Genomic DNA, 22,895 nt, shown 5'->3' with positions numbered 1-22,895 from the left:
AGCAGCGGCGCCATCTGCTTTATCCCGAGGTGTTCAGAGATAAAATGTGTCGTCTTCATTCACAGGCAGTCACCGGAGATTCACTCAGTTCTTCTTTAAAACCCCTGTCCCCAGTGCCGATAGCCGGGTCACAGCTCATTCCTGAGAGACGGTTTAGTAAAAAGTGTTATTCTATCGGCTGATTTCTACTACACGGAGCACCTCGCACAGAGGACAGGAGGCAACGCCTGACGCAGTCATCTAGACCGGAGAGCAGGAGCGGGCACAGCGCCGACGAGATGCCGAGATCTAAGAAGAAAAGCAGCAACCGCGCCGCGGGTAAGGACCGGCACTGGGCAGATCAGGGACGCAGCGCGCTGCATTGTGGGAGTTGTGGTTCCCTGGCTCTGGCGCTGCACCGCGTCTCGTGGGGGGAGCGCTGGGTGCGCACTACATCTCCCATCAGACCCCGGGAGCCGGCTGCCGGTCTTCACATACCAGGCGGCGGCCCGGGCTCGCTGGGTTATGAGTTCTGTTTCCATAGCGTTACACAGGTGTACCTTTACGGTCTGCTGATGACGTGGTACCACAGGCCTGGAGCAGAATGTGTGTGAGAGCCAGCAATGCCGGGCCCCCCGGCTAAAGCTCCTCTTGTGCTTCCTAGACGTGGGGTGACGTCAGAATGTGTTGTACACGTCATGATGCCTCGGATATTTCATGCCAACTGCCGGGCAGACTGCACACTGAGTTCCCCACACTTGCAGCCAGGCTTATCCATGTAACTAGCGGCACCAGCACAGACGGAGCAGTCCCCAGGTCCTAGGAGACCTCGGATGCCTCCACAAGGCAAAATTTCCCAAAACTGTTCCAGACACACGAGTGGTTCCTCTAAACGTAAGAGCATGGTTTGGCTGGTACTGATAGCAGCAGGTGACTGCAGCCTACCTGGTTCATGTATTAATAGGCAGCCCCACCACTCCCCAATGGGTAGTGTAGCGATCCCTTTCAGTAGATGTACCTGGAAGTGATGTGCTGCAAGGGTGGGCCACCAAAAGAAATTTGACCCTTTGCGGGCTTTTTGCTTGCCACGTGTTTATATTTTTTCTCTGTCCATGTGGGTAGTAACTAATTGCGTCAGAGTACATCTACTGAAGGGGATCTATCCACTACCCTCCCCCAATGTATCCCTGCAGCTACTCTGAACATTGCAGGAATGAGTGGGCAGGATCACACTACACCGTACTAGTTGTAATGTTTTGATCAGACATTGACTGCTGTGGAGGAATCCCTGTTTGCACCCCTAAGAAGGTTCTTATTGACAGTCTAGAACAGTGGTCCTCAATTCCAGCCCTTAATCACGCCCAACAGGACGTGTTTTGTGACTCTTTAATCATGCATAAGTGGGGTAGTCTATTTTGCCAGGTCAGTTATACCACTTTCAGACTTAAAATCCTGGCTTCAACCCGCTTGTACTTGGGATACTGAGCACGGGTTGAAGCTAGGGTGCCCCTTTCACACTTAGGGGGCTATTCAACGCAAATTGAATAGCGCTATTCATTTCAGTGCGCGGTGTGGTCGGAGAATGCTGGTTATCGCACCTTAAGGGTGTTAAGGCTCGTTAACCGGCGTTCTCTGACCAAAGTGCCGGGAGCGTGGCTGTTAGCTCTGCGCTATGCAGAAAAACAACTTGCTTGCCTCCACTTTGGTTGGATTTCTCCTCGCATCCTCAGCGCGCCCAAACACTGCAGTGTATTGAATAGCTGTGGGAGCTCCCTCCTGTGGCTATTCAACTTTGCGTTGAATTGAATACCCCCTCTTAGTGGGATAACCCAGGCTTTTCCTGGTTCATCACCCTTCACACCTGACCTGGGTCTTCTGGCATTTAGTGGGCGCTTGGAGATGATCTCATCTCTTAAGAGACACTGTCCCCGGCCAGTTAGTTTGTTTTAGGCGCGACTTGGGTCGCACCTTTCACACTTGAGCTGGGTTGTCGCCCCGAGTTGCAAATCCCAGAAAAAACCTGCTGGAGAGCAGGGTCACGGACCCGGGACTGTCAGCCCTGTTAGCAACTTTTAGTCTTGCGCCAGACCTGGGGTGATGCGTGGTCATGTGCAAAAATCCAAGTTTTAGAATTGAGTTTAAAAGGGGTGTTATTGTCAAATCTTTCAGGTATGACCTGTTAGCAGTATTTGAGAGCTAGAGATGAGAATCACTGTTATAGAATATTGTCAGGACAATTTGGTGTGCCATTACAGGTGTTGGTTGTAATTTATTTGACGCTGGAGAATACTAAACTTTTTTACTATAAGCCAGTTCTTCCCAACTAAAGTTCTCTAAATCACCCAACAGTGCATGTTTTACAGATCTCAGTATCACAATTGAAATAGCTCCACATGTGGATCTTTTAAAATGTCAGCCAGTGATTAATACACCTGTGCACAAACTAATGCTGTGTACACACGTTAGGATGGTAACGATCAGATAACGATCAGATGATCATTGTCTGATTGTCCTGTATGTGTTGGATGTTCATCCAACACATGCAGTAACCCCTTCACAACTAACGACCCGCAAACTACTTTCGGGGGTCCCTATAGTAAGCAGGCTAACCTGGTCGATATCGACCAGGTCTGCCTGCTTGCACAGACTCTAGTTGGTTAACGACCATACGTTGCAACGCATCGTATGGTCGTTTGCAGGGGCCAGAAACAGTCAAATTTTAATCTTATCGTACCATGTGTACGCAGCATTAGAGTTCTATAAAACATGCTCTTAGGGGTTCCTGAGGATTGGAGTTGGAAAACACTGCTTTATGCAGCAGTCCTGTCTCCATTTCCAGCTGTCACCTTCCATTAGCACTGGCCACACAGCCTGCCTTTACTCCTGCCAAGCAGGGTTCTACAGCTTCTTAGCCTGTAATACATTGCTGTTTTGGAGTGGGCTTTGATGCGAAGAGGGGAGCATCAAACCCCACTCCCAAACAGCAATTTAATTGTTTTATTTGGGGGAATTCAATTGTTTTATTGGTGCAAGAAAAAATGAAATTCCTCCAAAGCATCTTGGATTTTTCAATAAAAAAAACTTGACTAGGTTGAGCAAATTTATTTACTTTAAGTGCTGAATTTGTGATAAGTAGGGGGGAGTTAGGTACGGAAAGTTAACTTTGGTTTGGCGCTCTGTTTTGGTGCCATATTTCTCTTCACTGTTTGTTTTAACAGATACTCTTCCTAAGTGAACTTAATTAACTGTCTAACTATTCTGATTGTAAGCTTGTCTAGTAGCAATTATAACTTTTTATGGTAATGCAATGCAGTGGTTTTAAAAGTCTGAAGGTAACATGTATTTAATGTGGACCTTGGTAGAGGCTTGTGATAAGCAGTGTCCTTGTGTTGTATAATATTGACTTTTCCAGTTGTGTGGATACACTGATGTAAATTATTGCATGGGTTTGAGACCCAGCAGTACCATGATTGGACTATTTTTTCACAAATACACAAAGTGGTCCCTGCCTATCAGTATGTAAACATACATATACTACCTACTTCTCGCAATAAATGACAGGGTTATTTGATACTGCATGTAGATTGCAATGCTAATAGAGGTAATATGCCAAAATGCTAAGTACCAGTGTATTGTGGAAAAAAAATCCCTTTTATTAGTCAGTGATTGTGCTGAGACAGTGTGGGGCCCAGGGACCCCTCACTAAGTAATTGAGGTCCTACCTGACTTTTTTTCTGGTCCCATCTAAATTAAGGTTTTCTACAAATCTTTTAGCAGCAACAGCCCATGAAGCAGGTAGCCGATAACATTGGCCCCAGTAGGAAAAAAATAACATACATTGACCCCACATGAAGAAAAACACACACATTGGCCCAGATTGGACAAAACAAGCATAGTGTTCCCGCTAGGCTGTTTTAGTGGGGTGCTGCGCCCTGCCCTCCTTTTGGAGGGCAAAAAGCACCCTGCCCTCACTATGCAGCGCCCCGCTAAGATTGCATGTGGGTTTCTACCCCTTCCCAGGTGCAGACATAACAATGTCCCCAAACACTCCTGGCAATCCAGGGAGCAGCTCCCGGTGGCGGGCGCACAGTGCCGTCTGTGGTGGCACCTTACTGCAGCCACTCTGCCTCGAGCCGACCTGGAGTACCAGTCACCAGCTCACCATTAAACCCCCACCTGCTACCCGCCTAACTCACTGGATGAAGTCTTCACTCCAAGTGCAGGGGCAGTCATCATGCCAGGTCATCTCCCTGTAATGCTGAAGCATGACATATCCAGTAAAGGAGAGTATGTCAAAAGATAAAGGGAGACAGGAGGGGGAGCCACCTGTGCTGGTTTCATGTAAAACATGTACAGCTTGTGTCCGCACAGGATATAAAGGAAGGTTTGTGTGTTGACTTTTATAAAGTGCCACCTTACCAGTCTGGTTTACCTGTTAGACAAGAGCTATCTTCTGTTGCCTCTTTGTCCCAGGTTATGATGCAGGTGGTGGCTACTCCAACGATGCCTCCTTGTCCAACAACAGGTTTACCTGTTGTTGGACAAGAGCCATCTTGGGTTACCTCTGTCACAGGTTATGATGCAGGTGGTGGATCATTTGGCTACTCCAACGATGCCTCCTTGGATGGGATGTCCACATATGTTTTCACCTCATGCATTCTAGTATTCTCTCTAGCTCCGGCGGCAGGCAGGGCGTCTGAGCTAGAGAGGGCAATCTTGTGCGCGCGCCCGAAAAGGGGGCGTGGTTATGAAAAGGGGGCGTGTCTATAAGACGCGTCCCCTTTTCGTCATACTTGGGTGGCGTGCCCGGCGCTTACGGACATGCCGGGCAGCCCCCAAGTGCTGCAAAAAGGAGAATAGATGCCGGGCGCATGCGCCCGGCGTCTATTCTCCGGCGGTGACCGGGACACCGCATGTTTCTCCACCCGCGGGACACTGCGTCCCGCGGGTGAGAACGGCTCCCGCAGGCTGTTAGGGCAGGGCGCTTTTTGCCCTCCTCCTGGTATCTGTCCCACCTTCTGTATGTGTTAAGTGGGCAGTACTCCCTACTGTGGATACTTAGTGTTCACTCTAGCTCCGGCGGCAGGCAGGGTGCCGGAGCTAGAGAGGGCAACTTTGTGCGCGCGGGGGCGAAAAGGGGGTGTGGCCATAAAAGGGGCGTGTCTATAAGACGCATCCCCTTTTTCATCATACTTGGGGGCATGCCCGGCACTTACGGACATGCTGGGCAGCCCCCAAGTGCTGCAGACAGGGAGAACAGATGCCGGGCGCATATTCTCCGGCGGTGACCGGGTCACCGCACATTTCTCCACCCGCGGGACACTGCGTCCCTCGGGTGAAGACTGCACCCGCAGCCTGTGAGGGCAGGGTGCTTTTTGCCCTCCTTCTGGAGGGCAGGGTGCTTTTTGCCCTCCAGAAGGAGGGCAGGGTGCCGCACCCTGCTAAAACAGCCTAGCGGGAACGCTAGATACTCATGTAACACATTTAATCAGAAATGCTACATTGCCTATTCATTCAGTGTCTTCTCTGAGGGATTCCACAGATAAGAAGATTGAAGCCTGTCTTAAGGCAACATTTTCATCTGCAACTGTTACTTGTGGTAGACAAGGCTGTTGAATGGATTGAGGCATTTGAAGACACGCTACCAAATACTTCCAGAGAACAGATGATTAATATCTCCCACATACGGGAAGTGGCTTCCTATCTGGGAGGCGCTGCAGTGGATGCTGGAATTTTAGCTTCTAAGGCATCAGCAGCATCCATAGTAGCACGCAGGACCCTTTGGTTAAGAACTTGGAAAGCAAAGAGGGTGCTGGAAGTCTTACTTTTTCATGGATAGGTGCTCTTTGGAGCAGAGTTGGGTAACATAATTACTACTCTGGGCGCTTCAAAATCATCATGTGTGCCATCTAAGTCAAATAGTAGAGCTAGGCAGGTTTCTTTTCAGTCCTTCCGGCCTCGGAAGAGCTGAAGTACGGACTTCCTCTAGGCCGGCTAGTTTTCGTAAGTGAAAGTGTCAAACTAAGGCAAGACATTCAGCTTCTAAGCTGGAACACAAGCCCTCGGCCTGATTGAGCGGCCTCCTCCTGGTGGATGCCAGGGTGAGGGACAGACTTCTCCAGTTTGCGGATTATTGGCTTAAAACAAGATGCCTGGGTCAGAGAAGTGGTCTCTCAGGGGGTTTGTCTTCACTTTCAGGAGACGTCCCCCACCAGAAGTTTTTTGCCACACAGCCTCCCATCAGATGTGGACAAGGCCTTGGCTTTTCAGAAAGTCATTCACTCCTTGCTATAGGCAGGGATAATAGTCCCAGTTCCTGTGTCCCAACAAGGAAGGGGTTATTACGCCCTATACTGAATCTAAAAACACTTAACAGGTTTATCCATGTTCCCAAATTCTGCATGGAAACTCTCCGGTCATTTATTTTGGCTATGGAGCTGGGACATTACATGGTTTCCCTGGATATTCAGGATGCATATTCCAATAATCCCGTCCCACCAGCAATTTTTACGGTTTGCTGTCCTTAAGCTACATTTCCAATTTCAGGTTCTACCCTTTGGCCTTTTTACGGCTCTCCGAGTATTTACCAAAATGTCAGTCATAATGGCTTCTTAGGCGTCGAGTCAGAATTCTGCAATATTTGGACGTCGTCCTGATATTGGCACGGATTTTGGTGGTTTTGCAACACCATCTTCAACTGCCCATAGCCTGTCTACAAAGGCATGGCTGGATCATCAATTGGAAGAAATCACTTTCTCCAACACAGCAGGTGATACATCTGGGAGCATTTCTAATTCTCAAGCAGAAAGGGTGTTTCTGCCAGAGGACAAGATGTGTATCCGCTTTGATAAGGACACAATGTTGGTACACAAGCGAAGGGTCTCCATTCTGTCAGCAATGCAGATGATGGGATCAATGGCATCAACCTTCGACATGGTGCTATATGCGCAGTTCCATTCCAGGCCTCTACAAAGGTTTATTCTCTCCAGGTGGAACGGACAGCATCATTTAATACGGTTCCAGATCTTTCTCACTTCAGAGGTTCGTCACTCCCTCCTGTGGTGGCTAAAAAGGAACATCTAAACAAAGGGCCTGTTCTGGATTCCAAATTGGGTGCTTCTCACCATGGATGCCAGTCTTTGTGGATGGGGGGCAGTGACAGGTTATCACACCTTCCAGGGGGAGATGGATAAATCAAGGAAGTCGTCTGCCAGTACATTTTCTGGAACTGTGAGCAGTATACAAAGCACTTGTCAGGGCACAGGACCTTCTCCAGGGCAGGCCTGTCCAGATCCAGTCCAACGACGTGACTACAGTGGCCTATCTCAATCAGGGAGGCACAAGAAGTTATGTGGCCATGAAGGAAGTGACAGGTTCTGATTTGGGCAGAATGGAATCTTCCGGCCATCTCCAATATTCATTCTGGGAGTACTCAATTGGGAAGCAGACTTCCTAAGTCACCAGGACATACATGCCGGAGATTGGTCTCCATCAGGGAGTGTTTCAGCTCCTGGTAAACAAATGGGGTCTACCAGAGATCTCATGGTGTCACGCCACAACCACAAGGTCACACTGTATGGGGCCAGATCCAGAGACCCATCGGCAACCTTCGTGGATGCACTGGCCGTAAGATGGGCATTCAGGTTGGTGTATCTTTCCTCCAATTTCCCTGCTCCCAAGAGTTTTCAGGAAATGCAAGCAGGAAGGCAGAACATTAAAATTGGTGGCTCTGGCTTGGCCCAGACGTCATTGATTCACCGACATATATAATCTGTCGGCAAACAGTCCGTATCCTCTTCCTCTGTGGCAGGATCTGCTAACACATGTTCCTTGCCGACATCTGGACTTGCCCCGTCTGGCTTGGATGGCGTGGATCTTCCATCTTAAAAGCGAAGGGATTTTTCCAGTTCTGTAATTCAAATTATGCTTAGAGCACAGAAGCCTGCTTCTTCCCACATATATTTGGCTTTCTTTTGGTCAATGGTGTTCTAAGGAATATGATCCTAAGGTGTTCAGGATTTCCAGGATACTGGCTTTTCTGCAGGCAGGGTGAAACAATGGTCTCCGCCCAGCCACTTTGAGAGAGCACTGTCAGTCTGGTTCCAGAAGAAGATTGCTTCATTGCCAGATGTTAGACATTTTTTCCAATGAGTCCTGCGAGTTCAGCCTCCTCTTGTTCCACCGGTAGCACCGTGGGTTTTGTCTTTGGTTCTTGAAGGGTTACAAGCTTCCCCATTGGAACCTTTAGACTCTGTAGATTTCAAGTGGTTGACAGCAAAGACACATTTTCTTCTTGCTATCTCTGCTCGCAATCTGATTTGGCAGCGCTCTCATCGCTCCCCACTTTAGATTTTTCACCAGGATAAAGTTGTTCTTTGTACAAGGGAGGGTTACCTTCCTAAGGTAGTGTCCTGTTTTCATGTAAATGAAGAAATTGTTCCAGCTTTTCAGGCTCCAGACCTTTCTGTAGGCGAAGCCTCCCTGGATGTAGTTCGTACTCTCCGTATTTATGTGGAGCGTACAAACGGTGTTAGAAAGTCAGATTCTCTTTTTGGATTGTATGGATTTCACAAACTAGGCTGGCTAGCTAATAAGCAGTCTCTGGCGAGATGGCTATGCATGACTATCTCTCAGTTGTACACAGGCTGATCTCCCTGTCCCAAGCACAGTGACAGCACACTTACTTTGTATGGCCATCGTGGGCATCCGGTTGTGGTGCCTCTGCTGAGCAATTGTGCAAGGCTGCCACGTGGTCTTCCGTCCACACTTGTCTTAGGTTTTATGCCTTTGATACTTTTGCCTCCTAGGATGCATCTTTTGGGCGACAAGTTCTCCTTTCTGCACAGGAGCATCCCCAGCCCTAGGGAACTGCTTTAGGATATCCCCATGGTATCCCTGTGGATCTCTATAGACCCCGAAGAAGAAATAATTGATAGACTTATGCTGGTTACACATTGGCTAATATATTGGCCGATCAATTTATCGGCCAATATATCATGCCCCTGTCGGCCAGTGTACAGCCAATGAACAGATGTCTGCGGACATATATGTCTATTGGCAAGTGTGTACAGGGGTGCAGAGGGGGGGGAGCCGCAAGCGTGTACTACTTACCCGGGTTTGGCACAGCTCCCCATCCACAGCAGCCCAGCACATGCTACTGTGTCCTGGACTGCACTGGGAGACTATCTGAGGCTGCTAAAGCAGCAGCCCGAGCAGTCTCCTATGTCCAAGGGGGGAGCAGTCACACCCCCCCATTGGCTGTACGCCGGGCCCTCCCCAGTGCCACAAATGTTTCTTTATTCTATGAGGGCGTGGCCACGCCTTCCGCAATTAGGCCATGCACCCTACCCAGCCGCCGGGACCTGCTGCTGCATGCAGAGGATGGTCATTCAGTGTGTATGAATGACCATCTTCAGATAACTCGATCTGCAGATATATCAATCAGGTGTGTACCCAACTTCATAGATAACTCCTTTTCTTCGAGGTGCACAGGACACCCACCCTGACTCACCTGGCTTCATTGGGTGATTTTCTTTCGGTCAGATTCCCTCATCTTCTACAAGTTTCTGGTGTACGATTGTTCTTCCTTCTCTCCTCTTTCCTTCACCTGCCTTTAGGCTTGTTAACTAAACTGAAGTCCTTTGGCTAGGGGCGGGTATATATGGAGGAGGACCCAGGGCAATCCGCAGCCAAAGCTTTAACTGGTGCCTGGTCTTCCAACCATAATATCCCCCATGGCATCCCTATGGACCTCGAAAGTAAATCTACCGTAACTATTTTATAACTTTGTGTACTGATTTGTAAATTGAGCACCACCTGGTTTTATTCCCATTTGTTCTTAAGAAAGCTGACATCCCTCTTGCTATTTGCAAATTAGATTTGGAGTATAGCTGAAACTAGTGCCATGACTTTTTCCCCATCAACATATTGTAGTATTGTATTTAAATACTAGTGATATAGTTTGACATTCAACCAAACTTGTTGCTCATGCTGCATTTCTTGTTACTGTAGTAATGAAGTACCTTTCAGGTAAGACATGCAGACTTATTGATTAGTGGTTCCCAAGCTATCCTCAAGCCACCCTAACAGTACAGGTTTTAACGCTATCCCTGAATGAGCAAAGATGGTTACTTCCAAATTGAGGTTCTAATTAAGTCTCCTGTGGTCTGAGTTTGGGAATGGCATAAAGGGGTAGATGTATGAAGCAGTGGAGAAGTTTTGATGTTGCATTTATCACTTAAATAATTAGATGCTGATTGGTTGCCATAGGTAACTTCTCCACTGGCTTAATTCTCCACTCTTTTAATGGCGTCACACATCTGCCCCCAAATGTCATAAAAATAGTAATGACCATCTTTGTGCATCTATGCATATAGTTCTTGTTTGCAAAACAAATTTCACTCTTTGGTATAACGCTTAGTTAAACATTCATCAGGTAGTCTGGCATTCTACCTGATTGGTAAAATATTTTTTTCTTTTGTGGTTCAGTAATGAGTGCTCATTTCTGGCAGGTTTTAACCATATAGCAGCGTAACACGTTGGCTAAATAAAAGCAAAGCTGCACTGTGGCAGACATGGGGCAACATCTTATGATAAACCTATCCAGCAATCACATATACTACAGTATATTCACTCAAACACAATACTCAATTTAAGTTAGAATTTATACTTGAGTGTCCATAGTTATACATTTGATATTTTTCTTTTTAAATCTGATCATAGAAATGTGTAGGTACTTTGCCAGTGAGTGGTTGGAATGGTGGTTATAGCCTCACTATAGAAGTGCGGAAAATTCCGCTGGCAGAGGTGTCTGAATTCAGCACAATATTGGACCATCCAATCAAATGTCACATTAATTTCTCCTCTAATAGTGTTTTCCAGTCACGATTGTAGTGGTGGGGGTCACCTGCACCTGACTGGTAAACCCAAGGCAGACTTGCCAACCATTAAAATATTTCATGGGCAATTTTACAAAGTTAACTGTTCTATTAACTTATTCCATCTTAATGCATATTAAAGAGCCACATTAGTAGCATCTAGTATACAGGCTTAGGGATTTAAATGTAAATGGTTTGGTACTTTGTAATGTGGGAATAGCACTTAAGGCTAGATGAGCAGTTCTAACATGAACTCCACCCACTTGTCATACAATTCGTGGGTGCTTGATGGTATAGAAACATGCCCGACTCGTTGTTTATTTTTTAAGCATTGATAATTACTCAAGGTTCATAACCAGGCAAAATGTAGTGCCTATGATGTGTCGTACTACTCTAAAGTTTAATTTTTTTTATGGATTGTAGTGATCTTTACTGCGCTTTGTGGGTATAAAATGGTTCATCTAAAATGTCTAATGTATTTTCATGAGCCATGTGTATATACATTTTTTGGGTTTGGCTTTATTTTTTACAAAAGCTACTTTAGTCAGCATATTTAAAGCAAATTGTTATCTTGCAAATAATCAGTCTCTGCTTACTCATGCTTCTGGTGTTCAGAAAGATAAAGGTCTCAGTGCAGACAGCTGATGGCTTTACATGTTGGCAAAAAAAAACAATGAAAATGCTTAGCATGCAATGTCATATGGGTTTAGGTGATATTTGAAAGGTAATTGAGTGGTTATGCAAATACAAACGTTGTTACTTATGGGACTATAGGAAGACTATATGGTAAGTAAACTTGGGACTATGCTTTTATAGTATGCATTTGTTTAATATTAAATTGTTACCACTCATAAAAGTGTTTATTTTCAGAGAAAAACCTTATTCTGTAAATCTTCTAATTTAGACCTGTTTACATAATAGCTTTTAATATTATTGCAAAACAGAAGTAGGCAAAATTTAGGAAGTAGATTTATATCTGCGAGTAAATAGTTGCAAAGATTTAGACCTCTTGTCTATAAAGGCTCGATTCAATTCAATGCCAGGAATGAGCTCCTGGAGCTATTTAATTCAGCGCACTGTTAAGTCCGACTGAAGGATTTCTTCTAGTTTCCCACCTGGGGTGAGCAGAAATCTGACAACTCCCGGCAGGATGCTGTTTTCTGCCCTTAGCGCGGCGGAAACTGCATCGCACCAGGCAGTTAAGTCTGAGAATGCCGGTTTTCTCGACTAAACACCATGTTTAAGGTGCAAAAAGGAGCATTCTCCGTCATAACAGCGCACTGAATTGAATAGCTCCGGGCGCTCCTTCCCGTTGCGATTCAATTCGCGTTGAATTGAAACGTGCCCAAAGACTCTTAAAGGTTTATAAAGTTCTGTGGTAAAATTGCTAATTGGGAAAGACCATTCATTAGTTCTGCATGGTAAATTGCACAGCATATATAATATAAAGGATAGACAAACACTTTCTGGTATAGTGTTTATACATTTGATGTGACCAGATTCCATATAAACAACTGACCTTTGTTTGAAATGTTTATTTTTTCCCTTGTAAATATTAACACAAGTTCCTGCCACACTATAGCTGAGGCAACATTTTCTAGAGGACTGAACACACGAGTCTGGTATTGCCACGATCCTATTGGCCCATCAGTGTGTTTTCAAAACTGCATTGTCATCTTCCAGCTAACAAGCCCCTACATAAGATGACTGCCTATGAACTGGTAGAAGTCAACACATCTCAATATCTCTTGTATAATGCTAATAAGCATGTCTAGCAGTTGCAGTGAGGTTGGGGTGGGAAGGGCAGCAAAGATGGTAAGTATGGGGGGATGTAGGAGGCAGTGATTCTTTTGTATGCAAGAGGGGACTATCAGTCACATGTAATTTTATTTCTGTGTATTATGATACAGGACAGTGTAGTTTACAGATCCTTGGATACAATGTATGTTGTACTCTGCTACAGATTTTAAAATTTACCTAGAATTTATTTGTGGTGTCGTTTTTTCCTAAATTGGCAGAAGTGAGGGTTAAATGATAAGGGGGGCATTTAGGGCAAGACTGAAGTAGCTGCGAGCTGCCACTAGATTCTCATGCTGCTCTCAAACATATAAACGCTGATTTCTGCTGACACCTCCATAGGCTGCAAGCTGAAAATCAGCCGGTGAGACCTTTTGTGAAGCCATTCCAGTGGCAGGTCGTGGTGAATGGTGTCTGACCTATCAATTTCTCACTGCAACGTTATTGCTTCTCCATTTGGGAATCCGCCTCTGATTCAAACACTGGCCCAATCCCTGTTTAGGAAATCTGCCTCTGATTCAAACACTGGCCCAATCCCTGTTTAGGAAATCTGCCTCTGATTCAAACACTGGCCCAATCCCTGTTTAGGAAATCTGCCTCTGATTCAAACACTGGCCCAATCCCTGTTTAGGAAATCTGCCTCTGATTCAAACACTGGCCCAATCCCTGTTTAGGAAATCTGCCTCTGATTCAAACACTGGCCCAATCCCTGTTTAGGAAATCTGCCTCTGATTCAAACACTGGCCCAATCCCTGTTTAGGAAATCTGCCTCTGATTCAAACACTGGCCCAATCCCTGTTTAGGAAATCTGCCTCTGATTCAAACACTGGCCCAATCCCTGTTTAGGAAATCTGCCTCTGATTCAAGCACTGGCCCAATCCCTGTTTAGGAAATCTGCCTCTGATTCAAGCACTGGCCCAATCCCTGTTTAGGAAATCTGCCTCTGATTCAAGCACTGGCCCAATCCCTGTTTAGGAAATCTGCCTCTGATTCAAACACTGGCCCAATCCCTGTTTAGGAAATCTGCCCTTGCAGTCAAATTTGTTAGAAGTCTGCACCTGAACTGCAGGTGTACTTGACACAGTTCATTTAGATGATGAAGTTGTACCTGTTAAATGTTAGTTTGTAAATAAGCATATATAAATATTTGGTTTTCCATTCTAGTTTCACTTGTCATAAGTAAACCTTTTAGAAAATGTCTTATCAGCTACATAAAAAAAAAGCATCTGTTTCAACCTGTTCTATCAAGGTTGTAGTATGTTTTCAATAACCATTTCAAGTTTTTGTAATCTGAAAGTGAGCCACTTCTATGCCAAAAATTGGGGAACACTGGATACATTGTCACTAAATTTTTAAAAGAACAGTTTGCACAGCCTCTTATGTTAACTTAAACCAGACTTATTTTTTGCATGAATTCTAGAAATGCTCAATATAAAAGATGGAAAAATGAAAATAACGTGCCAAGATTTGGGCACAGTCTTCTAAATATGGTGATTCCAAGTACTAATTTCAAGTTTCTTGTTGCCATCAAAAGTGCCTTTCTGTTCTTCTAGCCATCTAGCACAGAAATAATTTTGGTGCATTAAATGTTTGAAATATCTGCATAGACTTTATATAATGAAGTGTGGGAACTGAGCATTTATAAAATTCCTGCATGGTTTAATTTGCTTTGGCTTGCCTTTATTTACATATCTAGCCTTTTTTCAGCCTTAATTTCTTCACTAATTCAGACGACTTATGGTTTTTCTTAATAATTAATTTAACCCACCTGAACAATATTTCCTATACCACAGCCTACCACACCAATGCTTAACAGTTGGCATGGTGAAATGCTTCATCTGCTTTCTTCAATTGTATTTTCTTCAGCTTGTCTAGGGGGACACTGATCACATGGAATTATTGGTCAGTCTAGGTGCAGGGTGCTGATCAGTGAGGAGAGCATATTTCAATTATGAAAAACAACATTTTGGATGTGATGTATCACTATAGCTACAGTAGCTACACATAACTTATAAGATTTTGCCTTGCTCCTAGAATGAACACTATGGAATTGTTAAGGGAACAGAAGCTGGCAATGTTTTTTTCCACTCCCTAAACTACTGTAGGTTATATTTAATTACCCAAGGGAGTTGGGCAGGTAGAGAATTATTTTTCACCCAGTGATGCCATTTGTGTGCAGAATGTTGTATTCTGGCACTTCTGAGTGTATCCAATCACCTAGATCTCCAAAGTACCCAAGGTGTGCATGGCTTCCCCGTTAGGGTAAAGTTGAAAACAGGGTCTTTGGTTCTGTCCATTATGGTGGATTTATCAGGGAAAAGACTGCCTTCCCTCAGTAAGCCCATTAGGGGAGTTTCCGGTTAATGTTCTCAGTTCTTGTTTGCTTCATGTTTAATGCTTTGAAAGAGCATTGATGAGAACTTATCTCCCGCCCCATAGCACAATGGCATGATCAGCAGTGTCCCCCCTATGGACTTGGAGAAATTAATTTTTTGGTGACATTGTTGTTTAGACAGTAGCCAACACTTTTTGACATGTTTGTTGGCTCTGATGTATTCAGTTAGGGGTTTGGGTACAGGATGCTGGCACTCGGGATCCTGGCGGTTAAAATCCTGACGCTGGCATCCCCTCAGGGTTGGAATAGACACCTGTCTGTAGGTATCCTAACCATCCCCCTCTCCCTAACCCTCCCTACCTGGTGCCTAATCCTAACCTTCCCCTCCTCGCACCCTAATCCCAACCCTTCCCCCCCCCCCCCCCCCTTCCCTTAGTGCCTAAGTACGCTACTTACGTTTGGGATGCTGACAGCCGGATGCAGTCACCGGCATCCTATGTGCCGGCATATTGACCACAACCCCAAGCGTTGTGCTCCTGAGTGTACACTTTTCCTCGCAGCCTCAAGAACTACGAGGAAAAGGCTGTGTGAAAATGCACCTTCTGGTATTTAATGTGTGAGGATACACAAAGATTCCAGCCTTTTACACGCAGTCTGGGTTCCCACGCGTTACACAAGGGTGTACTGTGCTGTGAAAATGCAGGAATGAATATCTCCGTGCCAGTCACTTTTGAGTCTTAAGTTCAGCAGTCAGTGCTGGTGCTTTTAAGTACAGATGTCATGTATGTTTTTATACTGCACTGTTTATGTATAGTGAAACATGCAGTTTAATCATGGTATCCAAAGTTTAACATTGTTTTGTGCGTGTGGTTTTGCATTCAATTAACTCTATATATGGATATGCTGCAGATAAGGCATCTCTGGTGTAATGTTTGTCCTCCATTTTAAATTGTCTAAATCTAGTTTATGGGAGATTCACTGAGGTATTCAATATGAAACGTAAACTTCGCTGTCGAAGTTTACGTTTCATATCAGTTTTTACCTGCGTTAAAGTATCGAGTGCGCGCCCACTTATCCCCGTATTCAATATGAAATTAATGAAAACTGCAGTCTGCGAAGTTGGATTTGCGTAAAGTTACGAATTTTTCCTTAAAATTGTAGGACCCCCCCTAAAGTTGTGAAAACATGGAGGATCACTATGGGTACCCCCGTTTTAGCCTTTAAATGAAAGTCGGTGATTTAAATAGCCGCAGCAGGTGTTTTTTTTCCGACCTTGAAGTGATGCAGAAGAGCACTTAGGTTATTTTTTTCGTTTTTTTTAAGTGGTCCCATCAAATTTGGGGTACATGAAAATGGGTACTAGCATATTTTTAAGTCCCTAAAGTAAGTGTTTAAAAATTCTGCAATTGTGCACCTGCCGCTATATATCTATTCTTGAAAACACCTGCCGCATACTTGCAGAATAGCCCTGAACCTATTTCCCTATTTTTTCCCATTTTTTTTTTCCACCCCAATTTTAAAAATTTTTTGGGGTGTCCCTATTTTTTTTAAAAACTTTTTTGACAGTTTTTTTAAATGTCATTCCCAGGGGTGCAGGCTATTTTTTTTTAAGCCTGCACCCCTAAACCCCAATTCTGCACTTTCTTCGACACCTATTCAATGGTGAAAAGTTATCCCCATTTTTTTATCAAAGACTTTTTGAACCTGCGATAAGTCTTTGAAATTGAATATGGTGTAAAAGTCAAACCTGCGATAATGACATCAAAAGTGCGATATTAACGCAAAAACAATGTTTTCGCTCCCATATTGAATACCCCTGTAAATGTATAAACCGATTGGAAGGTTTTTGAAACTGCAATTCAAATTTAAATGTGATATTTGCAGTTTTTATTGTCTAATGAATCATAATTTAGCTCATTTATAAACTAATCTGTTTTTTTTTTTTTTCTGGTTGCCAAAAGTAATTGGTTGAATTTGTGGTTCTTATGTTTGCGCAGCTTCCTAAATCATTAAAGGATCCAATACATAGCTCTATTAATGGGTTGTGTGGATATATGGCTACTATCTTAGCTTGTCCCCATAGTGGTGTAATATTTATGTACCAAAATGTCTGGATATTTTGTCAAAGCTAGTTGAATCTGAGCAGGTTATTTTTAAGCCAGGGAAAAATCTATATGAACATAAATGACTGAGTATAGGTACCAACAATAACCTTTCATATTCATCGGTGTGTATGAAGGGTTATTGTTGGTACCTAAATTCTGTGAGTGTTCTTTTCATATAAACTGATTCCCTTCCCTGGCTTTTATAAAAATCCTGCTCATAGATTCAACTAGCTTTTAAAACTGTCCTCCCTGGGTGTACTTGATGAAATTGGTTATGGTCTGTTATAATCTGTAATAGGTGTGTTATAACATATTATCGTTTGCTAGGTGGCAGGCAGAAAAACATCCAACCGTTCAGCGATGATGATTCCTCTATTGAAACAATGAGTCACTGCAGTAGTTTTAGTGATGTTGCCACATTTGCGGAGGATGGTGAGTTCACTTTGCAGTTTAGCTATAGTATGTGTTCTTACTATTGCACAAGTGTAACATTGCTTTTCCCCTTAGGAGCAGAAGTTGATGAAGACACCGCACAGGAAGACTTTGAGTTCAAATTAAAAGGTCTCATGGATCTTACAATGGACAAAAGGTATGTTTATAATCCTTTTCTTTATGATTCCATGGCAGCTCCTTGGACCCAATTCCTGCAGGGCATAAGTAGAGGCTTAGTATCGCCAACTCTCCATATCACAGTAAATACTCATGTTTCATTGTTCAAGAGGAAAGGTTGCTTTGAAGACTTGTTACATCTGTGATGGGATAATCCTCCTTTGTGGACAAGAGTGCCCCCTCCCAATTTGAGGGACAGACAGTGCTGGTGTGTGCACGGGAGGAGGTACGGGGTAGCGTAGTTTACTTGGGTTCTGTCTTGTTTACTAGTCTCCCTCCAGTTCTTTGTGCAAATTTCATCTCCATGGTGCAGAACAGGTCTGCTGGGAGCACAATTTGCACATTAAAAATCATACATCGCAATTTTCATTAAGTGCACTTCTGTTAGTCTTGCAGTTTTATTGTAAATAGTCATTTGCAAGGGTTACGGCGATGTAGAGCCTTAATTCTTCAGTGTACAACCTGGGACAAGTACATGAAAGTGGGAGAATCGGCTTCAACACTCATATGTCAAATTTGATGACAAAACAGTATTAGAAGGCTGTTACTGACTATAAGCAAAGAAGTGGATGTATTTAAAACGGGTGGGCAATAAGCAGCCCTCTGCTGTTGAGCTACAAACCCCAGCATGCCTTGCAATAGTTTTAGCATGTCTAAATACCAAATCTGTGGCAGGGCATGCTGGGATGTGTACTACAACAGCAGGGGTGGCCACTTATTGCCCACCACTAATTTAAAAGGTACTAAATGGTTAATTTTACACATTTTTAAAGGTAGATAAAATATAGCCACCAAGTGTTTTTCAGCAAATTAAAGTCTGCAGTATTTTGGGGCACAGAAAAATGAATGTAAAGTGGTTTTTCAGAACTTTAAGAGTTTGTAAAATGTTGGCAATGACACTTGGCACCCACCTGCCAGATCAAAAAGCACTTTCCAATCAATACAGCACCTCAACCCGTTCTGCATCATTTCACCCGTTTCTGAGCTTTTTAGAGAATAGCCTGGAAAGTGACAGGTTTGTTGGCCAAATTATTCTACTTAAACCACTCAAAGGAGGGAATTCAATTATTTTTCTGGCTGCTTTTTTCTAAGACACCTGACTGAGCAATTCAATTGTTGCTCCTTCAGGGTTCGATAGCCACCAGCATTTCTGGCTCGCATTCCCAAGAGGGTTCCCTAAACAGAACTTTAAACGGCTATAGCCGTTTTACACAGTTAAACCCGAGGCGAAGAGGGTGATAATGAGCGCCCAGAACAATTGAATTGCAACACTGGGCGCTCATTAATTATCGCGCCTTCAAAAACAATTGAATTACCCTCATAATGCATAATGGATCATTGGGATGGACGTGCCAAAGATTATGTACTGTCCCCTGACATTTTGATGTCTGGAATTGCGAAGATTACTTTTACCAGAAATTGCAGTTTATGTAACCGGATTCCCAATACTTAAGCTGAATTGCATTATCCCCATATCTATACATCACGAGATGGTGACTGTTCTTTGTTTGGGTCATGGAGGTAGTGATGGTATGGCACTGCATCTGGTAGGGTGATACATTTGCCTATGAAGATTTATTTAGACCACAGGTAATCAAACTCAATCCTTAGGACCCCAAACAGTGCCTGTTTTCCAGGTCTCTTCACAGAATCACAAGTGAAATAATTAGCACCACTTGTGGAACTTTTAAAATGTCTGAGTAATGAGTATACCTGGATACCAGCTAGGTGACCCAGCAAAAGTTTAATGTGTGGGGACCTGAGGACCTAGTTTGAGAACCACTGATTTAGGCTATTGTATGTGTGGAATAAGTATACATATTTTGCCATAGCTTCTGGGCTAATTATTCTGCTATGGAATCCTTGGGCTGATTGAGAGCATTAATTCCAGTCTAAAGTGGCCGGGAGCTAATGCAATTGTTATCACGACCAGCTCCATGCTTGTCACAAAGGTGTGAGCAGAAGTCCGCGATGGTGCTGCCACAGGGCTAGTTGCCCAAAACAATTGAATTCGCTCCCTGGCACTTTCGATGGAACTGATTTTCTCATACAATTGAATTGCCCCATCATGTAGTGAGTGTTAGCCGCTCTAAGAACAGCATTAGTGCTGACTATTAATCACTTCCACCAAGTGGAATTGTAAAGATTATGATCGGTGTCCACATAAATTAGTATTAAAATCCTTGTTTAGTGGCATCTGGTTTAAGCTTGCCTGAGACCTCAAAGCTATTGAAAAAGTGACTTGTATTTATAGAGCACTGTGGATCAATTTTGGCTTACTGTCATTTCAGTGCAAAAACTAGGCAAGCTGCACTGGAAGGGCTGAAGATCGGGATGGCGTCTAAGATTCTATATGACTTTATTCTAGAAAGGAGAATGACTCTCACAGACAGCATTGAACGTTGTCTAAAGAAAGGTGAGTATGAATACCTCAGTTTTGTCTACTCTGTTGCATGGGTAATCCTGCAGAGATGCTGACATAAATTTGATAGTAGCTAATATAGAATTAGTTTTAAGTTATGTATGTGTTGTATTTCTTTAGGCAAAGGTGAAGAACAGCGTGCAGCTGCAGCACTAGCCTGCCTTCTGTGCTGTCAGCTGGGCCCTGGAATTGAAAGTGAAGAAGTCTTCCAAACACTAGCTCCTGTACTAAAAAGCATTGTTTGTGATAGGAGCGCAAGTGTACAAGCACGCCAAGCTGTAAGTATTGGTTCGGTCACTTGCATAATCTATTTTCAGTCCTAATATGACTATGGTTGTGTATACATATCTTGCTATTTGAAGATAGCAGCCTTGTAACATTAAAAACCCTAATCTGAAATTCTTTGTATAGGCTGACCTGTTACTAGTAAGCTTAGCAGGATGTAGCATAGTTTGCTCATTGTTCATATGCTAGACCAGAGGCTCCCCAACAGTTCAGGTTCTAGAGCTATCCATGCTTGAGCACAGGCAGTTAAATCAAATTAACTGAGGAACTAAATAAGTCACCTGTGCTCTCAACCATGGATATCTCTAAAACCTGAACTGTTGGGGAGCCTTGAGGACCACGATTGGTAACCTCCTGTGCTAGACACTTGTTTGCGTTTGCCGCTTCCTCCAGTAGTTCACATTATTGAACTCTCGGCAGATATTACCTGTAACACCACAACTTGCTATACGGCGAAATGGCAACTGAAAAAAATTGCCGTTCTTCCATACAGTATCTGTACACAAACTATCCTTTCAGTCTCCTGGTACAATTTTGTAAAAACCAAATAAAATCGGTAAATTTTTGAAAATGTGTCTAAGTGGGAGAATTACAATTACACTGAGCTAGTGACTTCACTGAGGCGCTATTCTCTGGCATCAAATCATTTTAAATCCGGCCTTATGCCTAATTTTCAGAAGGTGTACCAGAGTTTCCCAAATTCCGCCATTATAGTCCAAGTTTTAAAGCTATTCATGTTTGATTCCAGATAGTTAAATCAAATTCAAGTACTAATTAAGTCACCTGTGCTCCAAGCATGTATATTCTTAAAACCTGGACAGTAACGGCAGAGTTTGGGAACCTCCTGAGGTATACATTGTAAGTATTTGGTCACTTAAAACTGTTTGTTGCTTCTCTGCAGTGTGCAACATACTTGGGACTCTGCTGCTTCATTGCTTCAGATGACATTGAGGTAAGAAATGGTCTGATTACATTTTTATTGTAATGTGCCAGATATTTTTGGGATTTTTACATTTCTTAATCTGTTTCCCAGGATTTGTATGCCACAATGGAGTGTATGGAAAATCTCTTCACCAAACAGTGTCACGCAGAAGGTGGAGCAGACACCTGTTCAGCACTTCACATCCAGTGTCTTGTATCCTGGGCTCTCTTGCTGACGATCTGCCATACTAGCGAAGTGAAGAAGAAAATTAACATGTAGGTAACACCTGCATTTGTTAGATTGCTTTGCAGATTTGACTTATTTATAATAAGCATTGTTTATCAGCCAGGAACAAATATCTTTTCCCAGTGATGAATTGTTTAGCTTTTGTTTGGAGCAATCTTATTGCATCTTAAGAGCACAGTGGTGCCAATAGTGACCATCACCATTCCTGACTACGATTGCTGGGACTCTGCTTAATAAAGTGAGTTCCGGGGCGTGCGAGTAAGGGAAAACTGCCAGTTTTGCTGGAAAAAAATGTCAATGTACAAGTCAAAATGTTTTTGTAAATGTTTTCATGTCTAGAACCAGATTTTTATTGGATAGCTAATGTTATGGTTTATGTAAACTCTCGATTCTAACAGCTATCTGCATAAACTGCCACGGCTGCTGTCCTGTGATGATGTGAACATGAGAATTGCAGCTGGGGAAACTCTGGCTCTCCTGTTTGAACTGGCAAGAGAAGCCGATGCTGTAAGTGCATATTAAGAGATGTTCAAATTTTGTATGGCAATTGCTTAATGGTGCTTTTGGGAGTGTCTTCTGGATATAGGTATTCATTAGGCCTATAATACAACTGAAATTTTATTGTAATAAGTTTGGTTTCTGAGCAGTGAGATTCACCTTTATAAAAACCATTTTAAGGAATTAGCATGTGGAACAGTCTGTACTCTGGGATGTTTCACATGATCATTTGTTCATTATAGGTGGTGTCTTAATGCATATTTACTATCATTTTCTGAGCTTATACAAAAAGCTTTATGGCTTCACTGAATGTGAGAATTCCTTTGAGGACACCTAATCGGAGCCACAGTGTTCTACAGGAGATTTCCTTTAATCAAAAGAAACATCTGCATTCAGTAACATTGTTCTCTCAGAATATACATTATTAGTGCTGGTTTAATAAAATCTTGCTGAATACTTTTAAGCACTATTTGGAGTAATTAGAATTAATACCAAGTCAGTGCCTGTCTGAGGCATGTACTAAGCCTGGGGTAGGCAACTGCTGTGGAACTACACATACCAGAATACACTGCCAGTTTTAGCATGCTCTAACACAGGGATGGGGAGCCTCAGGCCCGGGGGCAGTATAAGGCCCCCGGAATCAATTGATCTGGCCTTCCGAGCTTTTTTCTGCTAGCCTCATCTGGATAGCAGTGTGCCTACAAAGGCACCATGCAGCCAGAATCTATGCAGCAGTGCCACCTGGAGCAACCTTAGGACGCTTCAAAAAGGTTCCCCATCCCTGCTCTAACAGTAACAGTAAAACAGTCGCAGGGCATTT

The 22,895-nt window shown here is 43.5% G+C and overlaps 1 protein-coding gene across 1 annotated transcript in view; it reads left to right on the top strand.

The window, feature by feature from the left end:
• IFRD1 (interferon related developmental regulator 1) overlaps nucleotides 1-22,895 on the top strand; it is a 30,084-nt gene continuing 7,189 nt past the window's right edge. The window contains exons 1-8 of the mRNA XM_088457702.1: nucleotides 1-318; nucleotides 17,421-17,525; nucleotides 17,601-17,682; nucleotides 19,994-20,118; nucleotides 20,245-20,402; nucleotides 21,311-21,361; nucleotides 21,443-21,606; nucleotides 21,976-22,084. Of these exons, the coding sequence (XP_088313828.1) occupies nucleotides 279-318; nucleotides 17,421-17,525; nucleotides 17,601-17,682; nucleotides 19,994-20,118; nucleotides 20,245-20,402; nucleotides 21,311-21,361; nucleotides 21,443-21,606; nucleotides 21,976-22,084 (834 nt within the window). The 5' untranslated portion in view covers nucleotides 1-278. The remainder of the gene's footprint in view (nucleotides 319-17,420; nucleotides 17,526-17,600; nucleotides 17,683-19,993; nucleotides 20,119-20,244; nucleotides 20,403-21,310; nucleotides 21,362-21,442; nucleotides 21,607-21,975; nucleotides 22,085-22,895) is intronic.

The sequence above is a fragment of the Taudactylus pleione genome, unplaced genomic scaffold (assembly GCF_031769625.1).
Source record: "Taudactylus pleione unplaced genomic scaffold, aTauple2 ptg000041l, whole genome shotgun sequence".
NCBI lineage: Eukaryota > Metazoa > Chordata > Amphibia > Anura > Myobatrachidae > Taudactylus > Taudactylus pleione.
Note: the sequence above shows the minus strand (reverse complement) of the source record. Positions and strands in the feature narration are given on the sequence as shown.